Source organism: Amia ocellicauda, chromosome 22 (genome assembly GCF_036373705.1).
Source record: "Amia ocellicauda isolate fAmiCal2 chromosome 22, fAmiCal2.hap1, whole genome shotgun sequence".
Classification (NCBI taxonomy): Eukaryota; Metazoa; Chordata; class Actinopteri; order Amiiformes; family Amiidae; genus Amia; species Amia ocellicauda.
In genome coordinates, this window is record NC_089871.1 from 15412922 (window position 1) to 15435956 (window position 23035).

The window sequence follows — 23035 nt, forward strand, 5'->3', positions numbered from 1 at the left end:
TAGTCACGTGACATATGACCTCTCCAGTATCTTCCTCTGCCGGAAGCCTGGAGTCTGCGCAAACTAGCCAGTCATCCAGGTAGTTCAGAATTCTGATCCCCTTTGACCTGGTTGCCAGGGCTGTGTCCATGCACTTTGAAAATGTTTGGGGCACTAGTGAGAGGCCGAATGGCAGCATGCATAATTGGTATGCCAGGTTCTGAAAGGCAAAGCGTATATATTTCCTGTATGCTGGGAGGATGGGGATGTGAAAGTAAGCATCCCCGAGGTCGATCGATGTGAACCAGTCCCCCGGTCAGATGAACTGTAAGTACATTTTCTTCAAAAGCATGTTGAGACCTCTTAGGTCAAGTATGGGTCTGAAGCCTCTGCCTTTCTTTGGCACTAGGAAGTACTCCAAGTAGAACCTCTCTCAGGAGTTCTCTCCCTCCCCCAGTCATATGGCTTGTTTTTCCCACATTACTGATATCTCCTGAGCCAGTGTTCTTGTCCTTTCGGGACATCTGACAGTAGTGGTCAGCACTCCCCGGAAGGGGGGAGGGCCAGAGTGAAATTGGAGGATCCGTTGGTTATTGTTGTTCGCACCCAGGTGTCCTGGTTTTGCAGTTGGTTGCTATGTACGCCTGTTCAGTCCCTTTTTAAACCAGGTTGCCTGCCCGTTTACTGAATGGGATTTCCTTATTTGAAGTGTGCATGTCTAATCTGTGCTTCCATTAAGGAAAATGAATGAGCTAATCTGTCCAAGCAGACGGGAACTACACTAGACTGAAGTCTATTCTGTTCGACCAGGCCTATAAATATTGTTCCCCCCACTCCCAGTTTGACACACTTTATTTTGTCTAGAAGACGCTATATAAGTTTTATTTGAATGATTGCTTGATTGATTAATCTGGGACAGCAACTCTAAAGATAATTATAATATGTACAGAACTATAACTCAGTTTATTGATTGTTGTGTGGGTATTACAGCTTTCTGTGCCTGTATGTGACTGTATTTCCTTTATCTGCAGTCTCTCCGATTTGTTAGTTGACACGTTGGACATCCTGTCTAATAACAGCAGGCAATCAGTTTTTAGCAGCTTCCAGGAGCTCCAGGATCATTTTATTTGTATGTGAGTTGATTTTAAGTTGGCTGTTCAGTTATAAGAAGTGCATTATTTTAGAAGGCAAAGCAGAGAGAGAGAATGCATTGTGACAGGCCGCTGTCTGTCACGGCACGGCTGCTGCTGATGTCTGCTGATGAGGTGCTTATGTGCCGCAGTTGTGTTGTCCGCTCCCTCGCTAACAGGCTGCGGACTCACAGCTGGGGGCAATGAGCACCAAGGCGATTGTGACGTCAACGGCAGCTGTGCCCTGTTTATTTAATTATACATGTGACAAGACTAGAATGCTGCAATAGATCCAAGTGGGCAACTGGGCAAATTGGCATGGTTAGAGCACTAGGTTAGGAGTGTCGTGCACATGACCAACCAGGGACAAGATTGATACTGAAGTAAAGTATACTGCTTTATCTTATTTTACTCTTCAACTGGCCAACTACAGTCCATAAGCTCTGTTATTCTTGAGGCTCAGCCTGATGGGAAGACAAAAGTGCTGTAATGTTATAATGGGGGGGAGGTTATGACCAAAGCACTGTATTTATGAAGATACTGTGTTGTGTATGTGTGGTAGATCTGCCTGTACCTGCGGGCCAATGAGACCTTCTCCTATTTCCTACTGGTCAATGCCAGCCTGCCGCCCAACACCCTGGACCAGCTCCTGAAGACGCGCTTCAACTTGCAAGTGGTGAGTGGCCTACTCACAACCTTTCCTTACTGCAAGGTAACAGGTCTTCTACTGTGGCAGGATGCAAATAATTCCAGTGGGAACTGTTATATTTAATTTCTATTGAGTTCAATGTTCAATCTTAACCTAAAGGCATGTCACACTTATATAGGGTTACCACTGAAAAACTTACACCTGTAATCAAAAAGAAAACAAAAACTCCAAGAGTGGCTGTACTGCCCTCTTATCTAGAGGATTACCCCTGCTGTCCCAACGTGCTCTGTCCCATATGACTGTATGCATGTCAGTCTCTATGCAGGTGTCTCTGGCTGGCTCAGGGCTAGGTTTGAAGGAGATTGTGTGCAATGTGTCCCTGCTGCATCAGTGCCTCTCTACAGGCAGCGACACCTCCCTCTCGAAGCTGCAGACCCAGCTGTGCGTCCTCCCCTCTGACACTCTGCAGACCGCTGAGCATCTCTTCCTCGCCCAGCTAGACTACTCCAAGCTCTTCATGGTCAACCATTGCTCTTTAGCGTAAATTAATAAAGATATGCCGGAAATATGTGAAAAACGCATTTCGGTGTACGGTTTCCGTGACGCAGTGAGAGAATGGAGAATGGAGTTTGGAGTGGAGTGTTACGTGGCTTGTATTGGGTTAGGTTGACAACTTTCTATATTCATTGTGATTCAGCAACATTCTCTTTGATATCCACAGCACACTGTATCGTTTTCTCTTAAACTTAATCTGGTTTCTTGGAAGGTCATCACCACCTTTTCTTGCATAACTGTAGTTTAAAGTGATGCTCTGTTACTGTCATATGTTTCTTATTGTGATACTTTAATCCTCCAGGCTGAAGGTCAGAAAATGTTCCATAAGGTATGTTATCAGAATCTCTTAGACCTCACTGAGTATGCTGTTGACAATGGGCTTCAGCAGCTACTGGAGACATGGGGTTAGTTCTTGTGTGTAGTAGATGGGTTTTGACTCTTCCGGCCTCGCTCTGTTTTTGACTTTGATGTTATCTGGGCAACGATGTTTCTCCCAGCTGCCCTCATGGTCCAGTCTCGCAGAGCTGAATAAGGAGCTGCACGGGCTGTCCCGAGGAAACCAAATGGGTTTGGTGTGCGCCGGCTTTAGTGCACTGTCCCGAATAGTGTGCGGGCACCCAGGGGAGGAGGGGGAGGGGGAACAGATACTCAACTCAACACTCAACTGGTACGAGGATGATATCAACTCCTTCTTGGGAAAGAATGCATCAGAAGAACCGGAGATCCTGCCAGACAACACAGACAACACCACCAGTGAGGAATGCGCTATATCCACACTAGATTAATGCCACATGAATACTAATAATATTAATACTAATACATTAATACCAGGACTGAATTGTGAGGAAAGTAATCTCTTGATAAATGAGGGGGGAAAGTAATCAAAAGTGTTTGCTTTAGCACCTCGTGGAGGTGTTCTGACTGGTGTGCTCTTATCTCCCAAAGCGCCTTACTGTAATAGCCTGATGTGGAGCCTGGAGTCTAACTTCATGTTGCCAACCATCAGGCCCCTCCTCATCGGCAAGCTGCTCTACATGCCTGACACCCTGGTCACACACAGCATCATGAGAGATGTACTGAAATATGTGGCCTTTCATATTATAAAGGTTTAATCATCTGAGTGAGTAAAAAAAAAAGAAACACGAGTGTAACTGGGCTCATTCAGTAAAAATGAATGAGCACATTACAAGTGATGTAACCCCTCTAAATCAGAACAGTCTTAAGCCTACCGCATTGGGAGACCTGGTCTTTTGGCGTAGAGGGCCTAACGCTGTACTGTGCTGGAGTTGCTGCGGTGCAGAGCGCTAGGAGGAGTGCCTGTGGTGCACGTTTCGCATCCAGGGCAGGGATCTCCGACCTTCATCGGCTACACGAGCATATGCAAATTAGTCCTGTATACTCTGAGAAATGTCTGATTTTGAAAAACTGGACAGGAAGACCCTACAAAGCTTCCGGTCTCTAGTGTCTAACAAGGCTTTAAGCCACATGTATATATTAATAATTTTGATAAAAATACAATTTATTTCTCAGATCATCTGCAAATAATTGGTTGGAGTGTAAAGGGTTGTCATTCAGGGTCTACAATTCCTGTCTTGTAGGTGAACAGGACCTTCCAGGAGCTTGGGGTTGTGGGGGAGGTGCAGGAGGCTTGGGAAGAGGTGGGACCTCAGATCTGGAGCTTCATGGAGAGCAGTTTAGAAATCATATTGCTGCAGGTGCTTCCTCATCATCACCCTGTTTTCCCGTGCCAATCTTGCTGCTGCCTGCGGAGGCATCATCTACTGCTCCCTCTACCTGCTTTACATGTTGTGTGTGGCCTGGAGGGACCACTTGACTTTCGGCTTAAAGATCTTCGCTGTGAGTCCAACTCTCACATTGTTGTAGGGTGTCATTCATGGGTAACTCTTTATAGTACTGAACTGTTGTGAGGTGAGCTGTACATTGGTATAGCTCTAAGTTGTACCAGTCCTGCTGTATCTTTGTCATTTGTGTGCTGAGTATGAAGGTATGTCTGTGCCCCCCAGAGCCTGCTGTCTCCGGTGGCCTTTTGCTTCAGCTGCGAGCATTTCTCCCTGTACGAGGAGCAGCTGGTGGGCATCCAGTGGTCCAACCTAGGCTCCAGCCCCGTGGAGGGAGACAGGAAAACAGTCCTGCTGACTGATGCCCTGCTGTATGGCCTGGGCACCTGGTACAGGTGGGCACAGTGGTAGGGTTTGCTGGAACCTCCTAGTGATGGTGGGCACAAAGCGGCTCAAACCGTACCGCACCGTATGTATATTTAATAGTATTAATCACCATAAATAAAATAAAAAATACAATAAATAAACAAATATAGTTACGATAGCTATTTAATTAATAGAACAGTAATCACCAAAAAATGGCAAATACATATTTTGTGTAATTGTTTTCATTTTAGTATTCTAAACCATTTTCTGACATTTCCTTTTTTTTTGGCAAAAGGATCTTTCCAATCAATTTACAAGATCTTTGTGGGATTTCAATTTACTAAATTTAAATTTGAAAGAGCTGTTGAATCACTCTATAGTTTTTTTCAATTGTTTTAACAAATGAACTTGTATTCAAGATTTGTTTTTCTTCATATATTTGACTGGCTTACATTTTTGTGAGCAAATCAAATTCCGCTTGCTAAATAAAATTAAAAAAGGATAAATATTATGCATCATAGTGACCTGTGTCTTTAAGTATGGTGACAACAACCTTATTTGCATACTGCGTGTATTTTTAAATTCTTAAATGCACACCTTCTCAAGATGACTTGCTGAATTGCCTAAATGTCCTGGGACAGAAGCATTAATCGGCAAGACACGCTTTTATTAGTTACTATGAATTAATAATACATTAGTAAGACAAAACTGTATATGCAACTCTTCTCTAATAAGGGCTTTCAGCAAATGGGAGATGGGGGTGGGTGGGAAATAATAAATTCAAAGCTATAAAAGCTATGTTTTTTCCTTCTCTATTATAAAACAATATTTCCATCTGCTGGAGTATTTCGACATTTAGCCTCCGTTTGAGGCAAACATGATTGCCCCGATGTACCAGTGTAGATCGATTCAAAATCATGTAAAGTTGTACATAGTCCGGCATCCATTTAGTTTCTTCTTCTTACCCATACACAACTGCATACAAATAGCAATTGAAAAGTTGTTTATAAAGGTGTGCAATGCAGAACTGCTGCACTATTCAGTGGCGGTTTCATAAGCTGCTATAAAGGGCGTGCTCTAACCCGGAAGCGCGACAGCCTCTTGTGTAACTCCCAACACCTGCACCGGCCTCCGCCAAAATAGCCTCGCAAAATACATGAGCCAGCCAATGGGAGCCGAGCCGGCTGGCTGATTGACCGGCCTCCGAGCCAATCACCGTGTGCGCCTGGGCAGCAACGAGAGGTACACTGTGTGATGGAAACAAATGTGCAGAGGAGGCTGGGGACACGGCGGAGCCAACATCCCGGGAGGACTTGAATTGTCAAAGGAGCAGAAACCGGCATTCCTGAACAGGTGGGACGATAACAGATATATATGGGTTATTAAACAAGAAAGCGAGGCAGCTATCATTGTTAGTTCCCAGAGAGGACACTCATTTCCTCAGCTGTCAGCAGCTCGCGTTGTTGAGTATCATTATATTATAGCCGCAGCCTCGTATCTGGCGAGATGAATACAGGAAGAGATGTGCTCAGTTTGGCTTCAGCTGCAAAACGACGAAATTGTATGTTGTTATTGACGCAGAAGTCGATAGTTTGTCCTACTCACATATTTGGGATTAACCTTTCCCTTGAGAAGTGGGATATGTGTTCGAGTTGAAGGTTAAGACGTTTAAAAACCCAGTCTAGTATGACATCCCTGCTTATTTCGCTTTTTTGACAGATGTGCGGAAATGAGTGATCTAATAATGTAAAACAACTTGCATTGCTGTGTTTATGTGTGTGTGACATAAGCATGTGCATTACGTAACCTTTTGCATGTAATCAGGTAAATACTGTAACTTGTTTTTATAATGCTTGCACAAAAGTCAGAAGTATGTCGTGCATTGTTGCCATGCTGGAGAAGGTGTCTGCTTACAGTCTCCTGTGTTCAGTGTGCACTGGAGCACAGAGCTTTCTTTATTAAATCCTGCCCTGGCCTATTTTATTTATTTGTTTGTTTTAATTCAGACACTTACCCTTGGAACAGGGCATTGCCATGGTAGCTGATGCCAGTGTTACTGAGGTACAGAGTTGGGTTGCTGAACTTTGCAGTGCCAGCCTTGGCTGCGACATGCTGGGTGTGACTTTCTCAAAGGGGTTCGCACACATGCATAGATACACAAACACATACACACACACACACACACACACACACACACTGCTACTGTGCTAAAACAAGACTGCTTCAAATATGCTATTTTGCAGTTTACAAAACATAAAGTTATACCAATGGTTTAATATGATTCCTGTGCTTCTTTGGTTCTTCGAATGAAAGGTGGGTAAAATAAAGGTTTTCCTCCCACAGACAGACTTCCCGGGTCAAACCTGGTTCCTGCCACTGCATCACTGTGACCTCAGCGTAAATCACATAAATGACGCAATGTCATCAAATTGTGTAATATGAAGCCAGGGACTGTTGTTAACATGAACATCCTGGAAATGTAACCGATTGATTTTCAGTGTCTTGAACTCCTGTAAACCAATTTGCATAACTAGATTGCAGGATCAGCACAGAAGATGATCAAATAGAAGCAGTCTCTGAAGAGCTGCCTTATTAACAGGAACCACCTAAATGAAACCCCGAAAAGGTTTGCAGTGACAGCCATTTTTAAAATAACGATTATTATTTTAAATACGTAATATTGTCTGTATGTTTCCTTCAGTATTGATCAGCTTGTACAGACAATTGCCAAAACCAATTATGTTTGCAGTTAGCAGACCATGAGCTATTTCAACTTAAAAGGTTGCTGGACGCTCAACACATATTATGGCAGAAACTGGTTTGATGGTGTTGTGCACTGGCAGTGTCCGCTCTGGCCGTGAAAAACGTCATGGGTAGGGCTGAACATAGGGAGCTGCAGTTGCCTCACAAAGTGGATGTCTCTCCCCAGTTTTCAGCCGACCCAGTGGGGAGCAATGTTCCGGTAGCCCCCAGTGAAAACCATGGGCTTCGGGACACAGCTCTGGCTTCTGCTATGGAAAAACATCACATATCGCAGGAGGAGAAAAGTAAGACCCCTTAATTGCGCTCCCTACCCCTCATTTCTCTCTGGAGATAAACACTATTTTAAAACCCATTCGGAGTTCGAACACGCATCCAGACAATATATTATTAATTGAATTTGTTCATGCCCAGGGTACAAGAAAATATCTGCTTTAACATACAATAACTACAATATGTGTAGAGTCTAAAATGATACTAACATATAATTAAGGCAATACACATACATTTAAAATGTATTGCACTGTTAATCTCTAAGAGTTTTCTGTTTGCTAACTAAAGAAATTTGAAATGTGTCATTGTAGTGTTCAAAAGCGTGTATGTCTGAAAATGTATTTCTTTTGTAAGCAGACATACGCTAGGTCTACATATTGTGTCATGGTAACCTCTTTAAGAACAACCATTCAGTTCATAGCAAATAATGTCAATTTCCAATTCAGTCTCGCCTGTCTGATGAACACACGTGCATAGCAGATCAATTCAATTAGGTCCTATTTGGGTGTTTTCCCAAACATCACAGATATTGTCCACCATTTTGAAGTGTGTGGTTTGGGCACTTGATTCAATGGCCTTGTTTCTTTCTGTTACAGATCCAGCTGCTAATCGAGCTGCTTTGGCCTCTCTTCCTGTTTTTTATCCTCATCTCTGTGCGTTGGTCTCATCCGCCATACAAACAGGACGAATGTGAGTACACTGGCTTGTGGAACAATACCAAAGGTGGCAAATTTGTTTCCGTACACCACAATTGTCAGTCCTCGTAACCGTAAACTGATTTATAATTCAGAATCCACAATATACACCTTCTTCACACAGCGTATGGAAACATGCTCTCCTCCTCTCCTCCCCCACTTTGTCAACATGTAACTAGATAAGCTGATTACTGAAGTAAAAGCAACTTTCATTCCCACTTACAGCAAAATACAAAGCCTCTCCACTGTAAAGGCAGGCCTGGATCAGATCAAATTTAATACCCTGCAGATGTGTGACAAGGCCAGGGTGAAATAGTGTCTTAATTCTCTAGCCGCTGATGTGCCCAAAGTTCAGTTTCAAATATGATCAGTCTCTGGCTTGGGAAAAGGAAACCCTCGATGGCTCATTTTGCAAGGCTTTGTTGTTGTTCTTGTGCATTTCAGGTCACTTCCCCAACAAGCCCCTCCCCTCTGCTGGTATCCTGCCCTGGATCCAGGGCGTTATCTGCAACATGGACAACCCCTGCTTCCGCCACCCAATGGCAGGAGAGACGCCAGGGCTTGTGGGCAACTTCAACAATTCCCTGTGGGTATAGTGGAGAGGAGGGCTGTGTTAGAGTTGGGGTCAATTCCACTTTTTCAGATTCCAGTTCTGGTTTTCAGACCCATTCCAAATTCCAGTTCTTTTCACCATTGATATAATACTCTGCTTGGAACTGGAACTGAATTGAAAAAGGAATTAGAAACGGAACGGGAATGGAATAACAGGAATTGCCTCAATTTAGCCCATTCCTTGAGTGCTAGCCAACCCACTGCACCTTTTCCATATCGTCCACTCGAAATGATCTTTTTTGCGTGATCAGGTGGTGCAGTCGGTTGCTATGTATGCCTGTTCAGTCCCTTTTTAAACCATGTTGCCTGCCCATTTACTGAATGGGATTACCTTATCTGAAGTGTGCATTTCTAATCTGTGCTTCCGTTAAGGAAAATTCATGAGCTAATCTGTTCAAGCAGAAGGGAACTACACTAGACTCCCTTTGTAAACCGCTTTGGCAAAATGTATTTTGTTTAAAAGACAATATATATGTATTATACGATTGATTGATTGTTTGATAAATCAGGGACAACATTATAGCTTTCTGTGACTGTATTTCGTCTTCTTGCAGTCTCTCCCATTTGTTAGCTGACACAAGGGACATCCTCTCCAATAATGGCAGCCAATCAGTTTTTAGCAGCTTCCAGGAGCTCCAATCATCTCTGCGCACACTGAGAGGGAGACAGGAGGTGTGGCCAAGTAAGTCCCCACCACTTCACTATTTATGATAATTGCCCAAAACTAAATCGATATTGAAGTAAAGTATTGTAAATAGTTTAATGAAATGAAAGGGTGCTAATCTGATAAGATACAGCCAAAATGTTGCAATGGACAAATTGTTTTAATTTATCATTACAGTTATTGTTTTATTAGTAAGTACTTTCGATTGTCCTAGGACTTTAAACTAGAGTTTCCGTTTTATCTGGTATCAATTTCAGAAGAAATAATAATCAGCTGAAAAAGGGTTTTTTATCTAGTGACCCCCACACATACAACCCACAGCAGTCAAGTTCTCTGAAATTGAGACCGGGTTGATACGCAAGTTACCACAATACTTTACTAATATGAATTCAGATTAGCATTGAGGTTGATCTGCATGAATTGACCTTGAGACTGTTTTGTTCAAATAGGATATATGTTTATTAATAAAATGTAAATGGACAACATGTAATTGTAAGGGCAGGTGGGAGAAAAGCAGGGTGGATAGGATTAACAGAGAGAGAGAGAGAGAGAGAGAGAGAGAGAGAGAGAGAGAGATCTGTCTATTACTCAAGTTTGACTCGATGCACAAAGCATGTAAAATAAAATAAAAATATAACGCTACTTGTTCCTACACTTAGAGCCCATACACAACGAGGTTTTATGCAACTGTGATTTACCTAATTCTTGAATAGTACACAAAGTTTACTACCTGTGTGATTTACTGAGGTTCAGTTCAATAGCGGAGAGGCCTGGTAGACTGCTTTGACTTGAGGACTTGGTTGTCAAGCTTCCAGGTTGTTGGTAGAGAAGTTCTGGTCTGAATTCCTTCCTGAGATTCCACTTCGGTGTCTTCCAGTCTTCCTGGGGTCTTCTCCAAATTGCTAGTTTCTAACCATGGTTTTTTATATGTTTTAGACAAAGAGATTCTAATCTTTGTCCCTCCAATTTCTGATTGGTTGTTTCGGGTGTCGAAAAATTCAGATGTCCTGTTGCCGGGTTGTCTGCTCCCCTTTTGCTAAAATGTGTATTGGAAGGTTGCAGCCTTCATGAGTTTTAGATATTGTCCCTAAATAGTTTTTTATGGATAACTTTGTGAGTATAAGTATGGTGGGGTTAGTATTCACATTTTTGAGATCCTTAAGTTTGATATTAAACAAGGTGGCATGTTTTGACATCATAAAGGTTTAGCTTTTAGTTTCCAGTTGCTGTAGTTGTTTCATTGTTTTAGACTGTATTATGTTTTAGAATCCCCCTTTTGGGCCTCAGACATATACATGCTAGGCAGGGTTTCAGTCTTAGTAAATTGTAAACGGTAAATTTAAAAAGAATGTCCGTTTGTATCCATTTAAGGGCTGTCGCATCACAGTGCCCTCCTTCTCTTGGGCACTAGGGGTCCTCTAATCCTCTTAAGAGGGAGTGCCTCTGTTACATTGTGCTTTATCTTATTTTACTCTTCAACTGGCCAACTACAGTCCATAAGCTGTGTCATTTTTGAGGCTCAACCTGATGGGAAGGCAAAAGTGCTGTAATGTTATAATGGGGAGGTTTATGACCAAAGCACTGTATTTATGAAGATACTCTGTTGTGTATGTGTGGTAGATATGCCTGTTGGAGAGTACCTGCGGGCCAATGAGACCTTCTCCCATTTCCTACTGGTCAATGCCAGCCTGCCACCCAACAACTTGGACCAGCTCCTGAAGGCGCACCTCAACTTGCAAGTGGTGAGTGGCCTACTCACAACTTTTCCTTACTGCCAGGTCTTCTACTGTGGCAGGATGCAGATAATTCCGGTGAAAGTTGTTAAATTTAATATCTTATATTTCAATTGACTTCAGTGTTAAACCTGAATGTCACACTTCTTTAGGATTACTGCTGAAAACCTTACAAAAAGAAAACAAAAACTGTTCCCTCTAAGCTGGAGGATTACCCCTGCTGTCCCGATTGTTCTCTGTCCCATTTGACTGTATGCATGTCTGTCTCTATGCAGGTGTCCCTGGCTGGCTCTGGGCTTCGCTTGAAGGAGATTGTGTGCAATGCATCCCTTCTGCGTCAGTACCTGTCTATGGGCAGCGGGGCCTCCCTCTCGGAGCTGCAGGCCCAGCTGTGCATCCTGCCCTCTGACACCCTGCAGACTGCCGAACGTCTCTTCCTCTCCCAGTTAGACTACTCCAAACTGTTCACGGTCAGCCATCGCTCTTTTGCTTAGATTGATAAAGATACTACGAAAATTTGCGAAAAACCTCATTTCCGGGTAGGGTTTCCATGGAGTTTGGAGTGGAGTGTTACATGGCTTATATTGGGTTAGGTTGACAGCTTTCTATATTTGTTGTGATTCTGCAACATTCTCTATGATATCCACTGCACCCTGTACTATTTTCTTTTAAATTCAATCTGGTTTCTTGGGATGTCATCGCCACCTTTTTTGCGTAACAGTGGTATAACGTGATGCGCCGTTACTGTCATATTTGTTTCTTATTGTGATACTTAAATTAATCAAGGCTGAAGGTCAGAATATGTTCCATAAGGATTGTTATCAGTATCTCTTGGACCTCACTGATGTACCTGTAGACAATAGGCTTCAGAGCATCATGTAGTCCTAGTTTGCTTTACTTCCTCCTCATCAGTTTTCAGGAGATTTTTGGCTGGGATTTGTGGTTAGGGTGGCTGATGCGTCTCAAGACAAAAATGGCATGGGAGAAATGCAAGAGAAAACCATTCAGATCAAAAGTAAACTAGAAATTCAATGCCTGGTGTCTGCTAATGTCATCATCTAATCTCTTACAGTGTCTCTGTTCCATTCTCCTCCATATTTAATGAGTTTTTCCTGCATTGCTCTGGACAGTTATACAGTGTTCTCTCATGTTGCACACAGAAGAGGCCCTTCACAAAAGGCACACAGAAGAGGGCCTTAACGAAATGCACAAAAGTGACACTCCATTCAACAGCAAGACAGTCTGTTTAAACCAATTTTGGCACTAGGCCATCCATCTCTGTCTCTTGAGTTCCAGTAGGCTGGAGGAAACAAACGGCTTATGTCTTTCAGATTAATCTGAAACAGCCCTAGACCTAAAGCTGAAGGGACTTGAGTTCATAATTTCCATCTCCAGTTTGTGCTATTACATTCAAAGCATCAATCGATCTATAAAACACCATTTATCATTTAAAGAAAATTGAATTCTGTACTGCTGCTTTAACCCTGTGAGGTAACCATGAAACAGTCATCATTTGTTTAAGGGGACTGAATTGTCAAGAAATACTTTTAAAAGTATGTGTGTATGTGTGTGTTTTCATTTTGTTGTATATAAAAGTTTTTTTAAGCCTTATAAACTTTTTATCCAAACAATACTGTGATTGTATGAAACTCTTTTCATATATACCTACAGTGTTGTGTTTGATACACACATATTCACCACAATATTATACAGAAACTAAATTCATATAACTTTTCTCAAATACCTGTGTTTGTCTTCCTGGTTGAATCAGCTATAACTAGGATATTGATAAAATTATGCATGTGGGCTGCAAATTTCATGGCATTCCTATATGGTGAAAGACAAGTATCAGAATTGATACAGTAGGATTATTTTGTTCTAAAAGGGATGTATCATAATTGGTACAGGGTTAAAGGTACTGTGTTAAAAAAAAGGAACAAGTGTAAACTATTATTAGATTGGTGTAAAGATTAAATTTCAATACAGGTACTCCTTGGGGGTGTAAAGTAGATTCAGTTGGGTGCCCTGTGCCAGTGTATCTTCTCACTGACCTCCCTCTTCTGCCCACAGCCCAACAGGCTGAGATCCAATGCTGCTGAGCTCCTGGAAGTCAGTCAGGCTGCCAACTCACTCTCCCAGGGACTGGCCCTCATCATGAAGGATGTGAGTATGGAGCCTTGGATGGGGGCTGGGGTGCTTCATATTGCATGAGCCATCAGTTAAGCAGGGTTCAGCTGTGGTCCTCTCGGGCTCTTTGCATCTTCAGCTAACGGAGACATAGTTCTTGTGTGTAGTAGATGGGTTGTGACTCTTCTGGCCTCGCTCTGTTTTTGACTTTCATGTTGTCTGGATGCCAATGCTTCTCCCAGCTGTCCTCGCGGTCCAGTTTCTCTGAGCTGAATAAGGAGCTGCGGGGGGTGTCCCGAGGAAACCAAACAGGTTCAGCGCGTAGTGGCTTTAGGGCGCTGTCCCGAATACTGTGTGGACACCCAGAGGGGGAGGGGGAGGGGCAGCGCATCCCCTCGCTCAACTGGTACGAGGACAATGATATCAACTCCTTCTTGGGAAAGAATGCCTCAGAGGAACCGGATATCCTGACAGACAACACCACCAGTGAGGAATACTCTATATCTACACTAGATTAGTGCCACATATATAAAATGTATTTTTTAGGCTTTTGGATGGTTTTCACACACTGGTCTGTACTGATAAAAACATTTCTTACCACTGTTGTTATTCACATCACAATGAAGCTGGCACATACCTTTCTGCATGCTCAGTTTGAGTCCACATAGGCATTTATACATTGCATTTGAGCTTCTACTCCTATAAGCTTCTTTTGTATTTATTTAATTATGTGCAAAAGGGTGAAAAGAATAAGGAAAGAAAAGCTGTTTAGGAACTAGGACTGAATTGTGAGGAAAATAATCTCTTGATAAATCAGGGGAAAAGTAATCAAAAGTGTTTGCTTTAGCAATGATCATGGAGGTTTTCTGACTGTTGTGCTCTTACCTCCCAAAGCACCTTACTGTAATAGCCTGATGCGGAGTCTGGAGTCCAACCCGCTGTCCCGCTTTCTGTGGCAAGCCGTTAAGCCCCTCCTCATCGGCAAGCTGCTCTACACACCTGACACCCCGGTCACACGCAGCATCATGAAAGAGGTACAGCGATCACTAATCTTGTGACCGAGAGTGGAATGAAACAGGGCAGGGGAAGAGTTGATTTCCAACCAATGATAACCTTTAAATTTCCTATTCAGGCAGCAACTGGATGCTTTTGGTTCTGACTCCTGGGATGCACTTCCTGATTGGTTGAATCTAATGCACTGTGCAAGTATTTCAGATCTACAGGCTGCCTCTCGCAACATCCATCTCATTCGGTCTTGTAGGTGAACAGGACCTTCCAGGAGCTTGGGGTTCTGGAGGAGGTGCAGGGGGCCTGGGAAGAGGTTGGACCTCGGATCTGGAGCTTCATGGAGAGCAGTGTGGAAATCAGATTGCTGCAGGTAGGAGACCCAGTTCATCCAGCCTGCATTGGGCATGAGTTATCAGTTCACCTCAAACACCAGGTATTGAAATCAGTTCTTGAGCCCATGCTAAAGTGTTGATGTGACCCCTCACCTTTGACATCCATGTTGAGCCTCTATTGAAGCAGAAGCCCCATCACTGTCATGATGCAGTGCTTTCCTTTCACCTGTCCCAGGACCTGCTGAGACGCCCGCAGGTGGCCATGCTTGTTGACCGCCAACTGGCCGACGACTCCTGGACAGCTGCACAGATCCTCCACTTCCTGTCTACACGCCCGTTGGATTCCCAGAGGGAGGCCGGGGTGAGCCCCAATTGGCAGGATGTGTACCAGGATGTGAATGACACCATCACCACACTTAGCCAATTCATACAGGTACCTCCTCCTACAGAGCCCATATAGACTTTCACTGAAGCCTGCCCAGGCGTTCGAGAATCCAAAAGATATCTTCTCCGTTTTTCTCTACAGTGCTTCTCCCTCAACAAGCTGGAGGCTGCCCCCTCAGAGGACCAAATGGTGGCAAGGGCACTGGAGCTGCTGGAAAACCGGCAGTTCTGGGCAGGCATCGTCTTCCAGCTGCCCGACCCCTCCAACGACACCCTGCCCCCCCACGTCTCCTACAAGATTCGCATGGACATCGATGACGTCACCCGTACCAACAAGATCAAGGACAGGTCAGCGCAGGGCAGAGCAGAGCAGAGCACAGTGGGCCCATTGGGGCAGAGTTCCCCAAACAGTGTGCAAACACTGAGGTACCTTCAGGCATGAACCGATTAGCCTGAGAATCTTTAAAAAATCACACATGAGATCAATAAAATGAAATCCACAAATCAATTAACATAAACCACATTTAATTAAAACAAAGACTATCAATAGGATACCTACAGAAGTCTACCCAGAAATAGTTTCATTCAGATATAGGAACTCATCAGCCTTTATAATATAATATAAAAAGTTATATTCTGAACTGCGATGGTGCATTGCAGTGTCGACAGGAGAGAGATTCTTCTATACACTACTGTATTACATCAACAGGTTGAAGTCTGTACCCCAACCCTAGCCACAAACATTTCAAGCTTAGCCTATATAAATCTATACCCAATTTAGTTGTTAGAAAAGCAACCCTAAACTTAATGATATCCTAAGTTTACCGGGGACTCTAAACCCTGACCCTAGCCTGGAACAAACTGTAGCCTTAATTTAATCCCTAAAATACATTTTAGTGCATAATTTACCTAAATTAATAAAAAATAACAAACCTAAATGTAATTGTAAGACAATTTATAGCTTCACCTGTATCTCTAATGTAATCTTAGCTTGGTCAGAATTTCTCATTTGGGATTTTCCTTTTTCAAATTGTATTCCTCTTAAACATCTAAGCCTTCAGTTAATTCAAATATGGCAATTAATTAGCCTCATAACGAAATAATATTGCTATTAGATAATGTTGGCTTTCATTCATGCCTCGCCCTCCCCAAGGTTCTGGGACCCTGGCCCTGCAGCAGACCCCTTCAGCGACTTGCGCTACGTGTGGGGGGGCTTTGTGTACGTGCAGGATCTGGTGGAACAGGCGCTGTCCAGAGTGCTAAGTGGCCAGGATCTGAAAACGGGAATCTACCTGCAGCAGATGCCCTATCCCTGCTATGTGGATGATGTGTGAGTACCATCTAGAGGCACGAGCAAGGCAGGGCGTTTCATACCGCAAACAGGGCGACGAAGGAGCAATTTTAGTCCCCTTGCTCTGCTGTTTCTTTTTATTTGAGCTTCTTGTCCTTCAGGAATATGGCCCCCAGTGTCTAACAGAGTTCTTTCTTTCTCTCTCTCTCCCATTGTGTCTTCTCCCGGGCAGCTTCCTGCGGGTCCTGAACCGCTCGCTGCCACTCTTCATGACCCTGGCCTGGATCTATTCGGTGGCCATGATCATTAAGGGCGTGGTTCACGAGAAGGAGGCCCGGCTGAAGGAGACCATGCGCATCATGGGCCTCAGCAGCAGCACGCTCTGGGTCAGCTGGTTCATCAGCAGCTTCATCCCCTTCCTCGTCAGCGCAGGCCTGCTCATCCTCATCCTCAAGGTCGGTCCTCTGTCCCCATTCCAGGCTGTTCCACCCTGACAGCAGAGAGACGCTGTTGAAATACATATTGCCACTACAGTGACCCCGTTAACACAGAAATGTATGCCGCCTCCTTGTGGTGTCGATGCAGTATGTTAACTAACTGGCGTAACCAATCAGAACAGGGGTGTGCTTTCGTGTTTTGACCACAACACAACCAGGTTAAGCCACCATTGACCAAGAACTTGTGACCGTAACGCAAAACAGACTGGGTCGTTAGAAATAGCAGAGGTTGAAAATAATTTAGTCGCAGCAATTCTGAGTGTTATTGATGAACCAACATGTTGGTGACGTATGTAATGCTAACTGTTGTCACACATATGTCAGAAGTTATATACCAATAAATCATGCAAAATATATCTCTATACAGCAAACATGTTAGACAACATTACAGTGACACTGACGGTAGTTTGTTTTTCGAGTTTTCATGCTTCTGTAGTGTCTCGTTCCCAAGGCTACAGCGCTAATGCCTGCATTCTCTGTTTTGTGTGTGAAAGGGTACGTGTAATAGGCAAAAAGCAGGCAAACACTTCATGCATTTTGCTGGCATTTCAGTGTAAAGGGGCTATATTTACGATGTGTCAACAGGATACTTGTATGCTATGCTGCTGGTTGTCACATGTGCCAGCACGTGCATAGTTAGTTTCTCACACCCATGTCTTTGCCCTCCAGCGCGGTGATATCTTGCCCTACAGCGACCCCTCAGTGATCTTCTTCTTCCTGGCCTCCTTCGCCACGGCCACCATCCTGCAGTGCTTCCTCATCAGCACCCTCTTTTCCCGCGCCAATCTGGCCGCTGCCTGTGGAGGCATCATCTACTTCTCACTCTACCTGCCCTACGTGTTGTGTGTGGCTTGGAGGGACCACTTGACTTTCGGCTTAAAGATCTTCGCTGTGAGTCCACGTCCATGTTCTTCCCCTCTCACATTGGTGTAGGTTGTTATTCATGGGTAACTCTTTATAGTACTGATCTGTTGTGAGGTGAGCTGTATATCGGTACCATTCTTGTTTGGCTGCTGTATCTTTTTCATTTGTGTGCTGAGTATGAAGGTGTGTCTCTGCCCCCCAGAGCCTGCTGTCCCCGGTGGCCTTTGGCTTTGGCTGCGAGTATTTCTCCCTGTACGAGGAGCAGGGGGTGGGCATCCAGTGGTCCAACCTGGGTTCCAGCCCAGTGGAGGGAGACGGGTTCAATTTCAGCACCTCCATAGTGCTCCTGCTGACCGATGCCCTGCTATATGGCCTGGGCACCTGGTACATCGAGGCAGTCTTCCCAGGTGGGCACAGTGGTAGGGTTTACTGGAACCTCCCAGTGAGGCCGGGAACAAAGTGGCTTAAACTCATTCAGATTTTCTAGCAAATAAGTCACTTATCACATATACAGTGAGGGAAAAAAGTATTTGATCCCCTGCTGATTTTGTACGTTTGCCCACTGACAAAGAAATGATCAGTCTATAATTTTAATGGTAGGTGTATTTTAACAGTGAGAGACAGAATAACAACAAAAAAATCCAAAAAACGCATTTCAAAAAAGTTATATATTGATTTGCATGTTAATGAAGGAAATAAGTATTTGACCCCTTCGACTTAGTACTTAGTGGCAAAACCCTTGTTGGCAATCACAGAGGTCAGACGTTTCTTGTAGTTGGCCACCAGGTTTGCACACATCTCAGGAGGGATTTTGTCCCACTCCTCTTTGCAGATCCTCTCCAAGTCATTAAGGTTTCAAGGCTGTTTGGCAACTCGAACCTTCAGCTCCCTCCACAGATTTTCTATGGGATTAAGGTCTGGAGACTGGCTAGGCCACTCCAGGACCTTAATGTGCTTCTTGAGCCACTCCTTTGTTGCCTTGGCTGTGTGTTTTGGGTCATTGTCATGGTGGAATACCCATCCACGACCCATTTTCAATGCCCTGGCTGAGGGAAGGAGGTTCTCACCCAAGATTTGACGGTACATGGCCCCGTCCATCGTCCCTTTGATGCGGTGCAGTTGTCCTGTCCCCTTAGCAGAAAAACACCCCCAAAGCATAATGTTTCCACCTCCATGTTTGACGGTGGGGATGGTGTTCTTGGGGTCATTCCTCCTCCTCCAAACACGGTGAGTTGAGTTGATGCCAAAGAGCTCGATTTTGGTCTCATCTGACCACAACACTTTCACCCAGTTCTCCTCTGAATCATTCAGATGTTCATTGGCAAACTTCAGACGGGCCCGTACATGTGCTTTCTTGAGCAGGGGGACCTTGCGGGCGATGCAGAATTTCAGTCCTTCACGGCGTAGTGTGTTACCAATTGTTTTCTTGGTGACTATGGTCCCAGCTGCCTTGAGATCATTAACAAGATCCTCCCGTGTAGTTCTGGGCTGATTCCTCAACATTCTCATGATCATTGAAACTCCACGAGGGGAGATCTTGCATGGAGCCCCAGACCGAGGGAGACTGACAGTTATTTTGTGTTTCTTCCATTTGCGAATAATCGCACCAACTGTTGTCACCTTCTCACCAAGCTGCTTGGCGATGGTCTTGTAGCCCATTCCAGCCTTGTGTAGGTCTACAATCTTGTCCCTGACATCCTTGGACAGCTCTTTGGTCTTGGCCATGGTGGAGAGTTTGGAATCTGATTGATTGTTTGCTTCTGTGGACAGGTGTCTTTTATACAGGTAACGAGCTGAGATTAGGAGCACTTCCTTTAAGAGAGTGCTCCTAATCTCAGCTCGTTACCTGTATAAAAGACACCTGGGAGCCAGAAATCTTGCTGATTGATAGGGGATCAAATACTTATTTCCTTCATTAACATGCAAATCAATGTATAACTTTTTTGAAATGCGTTTTTCTGGATTTGTTTGTTGTTATTCTGTCTCTCACTGTTAAAATACACCTACCATTAAAATTATAGACTGATCATTTCTTTGTCAGTGGGCAAACATACAAAATCAGCAGGGAATCAAATACTTTTTTCCCTCACTGTACAAAAAATATGTCAATATCAGACTATGTTGAATGCATTTTTTGTTTTCTTTGGGTATTCTGGTTTATTAGCACTGGTGTTGGTTACGTCTCTGACCTGCCATTACCAAGGAATGTGTTTTTTCATGTATTTTTTCTTGTTTTCCTTCACAGGTCAGTTTGGCATCCCCAAGCCCTGGTATTTCCCTTGCTTGCGGAGCTACTGGCTGGGCGAGTCATCCTCCGATGCCAGCCTGTCCATCCCTCCTCTCGGCAAGGCCCAGACAGAGGGTGAGTGTGGGCAGGATGCTCTGAGTACTGTGGGTAATGTACGCATATTTAGCGCTGTGTTGATGTTGTTAAAATGCTCCTGATCAGTTAATAAGTTCTGTTAAGTAAAGCAATATAAGGGGATTCATGTTTTTTGATTGTATTGTTCCGAAAAAATACATTTTGGCTACCTGTTGCTCAGCACCCTGCTGTGTGTTGCAGTGTGTGTGGAGGCTGAGCCCAGCCACCTGCCCCTGGGGGTATCCATCCAGAACTTGGTCAAAGTGTACCGCTCAGGTGCCAAGCTGGCTGTCAACCACCTCAACATCAACTTCTACCAGGGCCAGATCACATCCTTCCTGGGGCACAACGGTGCTGGGAAGACCACCACCATGTGAGTACCTTGGGGGTCTCCCTGCTTCACCAATAGTCTGTAGCATAAGAATTTAAGCTAAAACTAAGAAACAAGAAAAGGCCATTGGAAACCTCATGCTTGTTTGTAGCGAAGTATCGCTCCATATATTCTTGAAGGATCCCAAGGAGTTGACTTTATTAACATGGCATCAAGATGAACCCATCCCACCCCAAGTGCCTTCAGTTATAATTGTGCCATATGAAGACATAAATAAAAATGAATCCGTCCCATTCATTTTTTTCCACTGATGTGCAATTCTTCCCTCCCTACTGACAGGTCCATCCTGACTGGTCTGTTCCCCCCTACCACCGGGACAGCGTACATCCTGGGCAAAGATATCCGCACAGAGATGGACGCCATCCGCAAGACCCTGGGCATGTGCCCCCAGCACAACGTCCTGTTTGACATGTAAGGTCCGAGGCCTGCCTTTACAGAGACTAGAGCTACGCAGCTCACACCACATCCACACCTCTCACCTACTGTTTGTCATGTATCGGGACGCAAAGTCATTTTCTTGCTGCTTTGAACAAGAACCTTTATTTGATGTTCTATCAGTGTTTAGTATGGAAACCATGGAAAAGTGTTTTGTTAGTGAACAGTATATTGTCCTGTTTCCTTCCGTGCCCAGCTTGACCGTGGAGGAGCACGTGTGGTTCTATGGGCGTCTAAAGGGCCTGACCGAGCAGGAGGTGAAGGCTGAGATGGGAAAGATACTGGAGGATGTGGGGCTGCCACACAAACGCAGCGAACAGACCAAGAATCTCTCAGGTAATCTGTCCCTGCCCAGAGCTGGGATGTTGTATACCATTTTTTATACCTCCTATTGACATTAGGCATCATATTTTAGAAGAATGATAGTTTATACTACCTGTAACACTGGTATTGTGTGACATATTGCTCTCCTTAAACACCCTCCTTGCTTTTCCCCTGAGGTACTGTGCACTAGGCTGTAGGAGGCTGCGCCTTATATAGGAGTGAGCTGTCTGACTCTCAGCAGGTGAGAGATGGCCTTTTGAAGCCAGTAGCTTTCATGACAACCAGGTGCGGTCTTCCTCCAAGCATCCAGCAGATGGAGCTGTTGTACCAGAAAATACCTCCCATCTATTACCGCTCCCCTGACTCTGACTTCTTTACGTACCATATACTTGCTGTAAGGCGAAGATGGACTTGTGATTTCAGTGGACCATCAGTAAACTCTCTTCTCCCTCCATCCCCTGCTTCTTTTCCATCAGGGGGCATGCAGAGGAAGCTGTCAGTGGCCATAGCCTTCGTGGGGGGGTCCAAGGTGGTGATCTTGGATGAGCCCACAGCCGGAGTTGACCCCTACTCCCGCAGGGGCATCTGGGACCTGCTGCTGAAGTACCGCAAAGGTCAGGCTTGGTCCTGCTGAGGCCGCTGTAGTGGGAACCCATTGAGTTACACTGTGATGGGAAAGATCAACACTTTTTGTGAAAAGGTCAAAATAAAGTGCGGCACACTTAACCTGTCCTCAACAGTGAACTAGTGTGCAGTGTAAGTAGCTGGCAGGGACTGGTGTGCCAATGTATCCATGTACGCTGTTGTTGTTTTACACCATATCTCCCTCTTATGGAATAGATCTCAGCCCTGATCCTAGGGGCACACTGTCCTGCTGGCTGTGTGCTTTCACTGTCACTCCCTGTCTCTGTCTTTCCAGATCGCACCATCATCCTGTCCACGCACTACATGGATGAGGCGGACCTGCTGGGTGACCGCATTGCCGTCATCTCTCAGGGCCGCCTGTGTTGCTGCGGCTCCCCTATCTTCCTCAAGACACGGCTGGGCACTGGCTACTACCTCACCGTCGTCAAGAGGGATGCCGAGGCCGGGCCGCCCAGCAGCGCCAGTGCGGGCACTGTCACCCTCACCACGGCCAGGAAGGTGAGCAGTAGCCACAACTCTTGCCACGAGCAGAGGGCTGTGTTCAGCCTGTCTCTGTTGGTTCCATTATGTGGGATCTGTCGAGTACTGCACAGATGAGAGTTTTCCACGGATCCGATTTGTTCTTCATCCGACATCTTTAAAGCAAAGTGTTTAAAGTGCAATATAATGGAAACGTAAAACAAAACAAATGTTTCGAAAAACATGCGCTGTTTGGAATATTTTGCTAAATGAACAGAGGACTCCCAAACAGCTTAATGTAAGCTGTGCAACTGAAAAATAGTATATTACGGAGGAACAGGCAATCTCTGGGATAATTTAAGCAACGCAAGATTAAATTATTATGCGTTATTTATTAGGCTTAATAATGGATCAAATACATAGAACTGAAAGCAGCGTTCTAACTGGGAATGATCCCGTAGTTAGTACACAGCTCCGTACCTACACTGCAAATTCATTGCAATTGACCCATTATTATTAATAATAATAATATTATTATATACAGAGAAATAGGCTATATAATGTTGACACAAACTCTGAACTGTAGAAGGGAGTCTTTTTATTACAGTTAACCCAAATGTCAAGGTTAGTGTGTTATTCTTTAGTATTTACTACTTTCTGTACAGTTGTCTTTTTTAATGTTACTGAACACCGGGGTATAT

The 23035-nt window shown here is 44.4% G+C and overlaps 1 protein-coding gene across 2 annotated transcripts in view; it reads left to right on the top strand.

Annotated features, from left to right (window-relative positions):
• The first annotated feature begins 5698 nt into the window (after positions 1 to 5698).
• abca7 (ATP-binding cassette, sub-family A (ABC1), member 7) overlaps positions 5699 to 23035 on the top strand; it is a 33983-nt gene continuing 16646 nt past the window's right edge. For both annotated transcript variants that reach the window (XM_066695317.1, XM_066695318.1), the window contains exons 1-23: positions 5699 to 5831; positions 7408 to 7525; positions 8108 to 8201; positions 8651 to 8792; positions 9373 to 9500; positions 11103 to 11224; positions 11491 to 11685; positions 13286 to 13378; positions 13585 to 13828; positions 14237 to 14376; positions 14604 to 14720; positions 14918 to 15115; positions 15209 to 15414; positions 16220 to 16396; positions 16590 to 16812; positions 17524 to 17745; positions 17921 to 18125; positions 19964 to 20080; positions 20282 to 20453; positions 20751 to 20882; positions 21103 to 21242; positions 21707 to 21844; positions 22150 to 22373. In XM_066695317.1, the coding sequence (XP_066551414.1) occupies positions 7460 to 7525; positions 8108 to 8201; positions 8651 to 8792; positions 9373 to 9500; positions 11103 to 11224; positions 11491 to 11685; positions 13286 to 13378; positions 13585 to 13828; positions 14237 to 14376; positions 14604 to 14720; positions 14918 to 15115; positions 15209 to 15414; positions 16220 to 16396; positions 16590 to 16812; positions 17524 to 17745; positions 17921 to 18125; positions 19964 to 20080; positions 20282 to 20453; positions 20751 to 20882; positions 21103 to 21242; positions 21707 to 21844; positions 22150 to 22373 (3495 nt within the window). In that variant the 5' untranslated portion in view covers positions 5699 to 5831; positions 7408 to 7459. The remainder of the gene's footprint in view (positions 5832 to 7407; positions 7526 to 8107; positions 8202 to 8650; positions 8793 to 9372; positions 9501 to 11102; positions 11225 to 11490; positions 11686 to 13285; positions 13379 to 13584; positions 13829 to 14236; positions 14377 to 14603; positions 14721 to 14917; positions 15116 to 15208; positions 15415 to 16219; positions 16397 to 16589; positions 16813 to 17523; positions 17746 to 17920; positions 18126 to 19963; positions 20081 to 20281; positions 20454 to 20750; positions 20883 to 21102; positions 21243 to 21706; positions 21845 to 22149; positions 22374 to 23035) is intronic.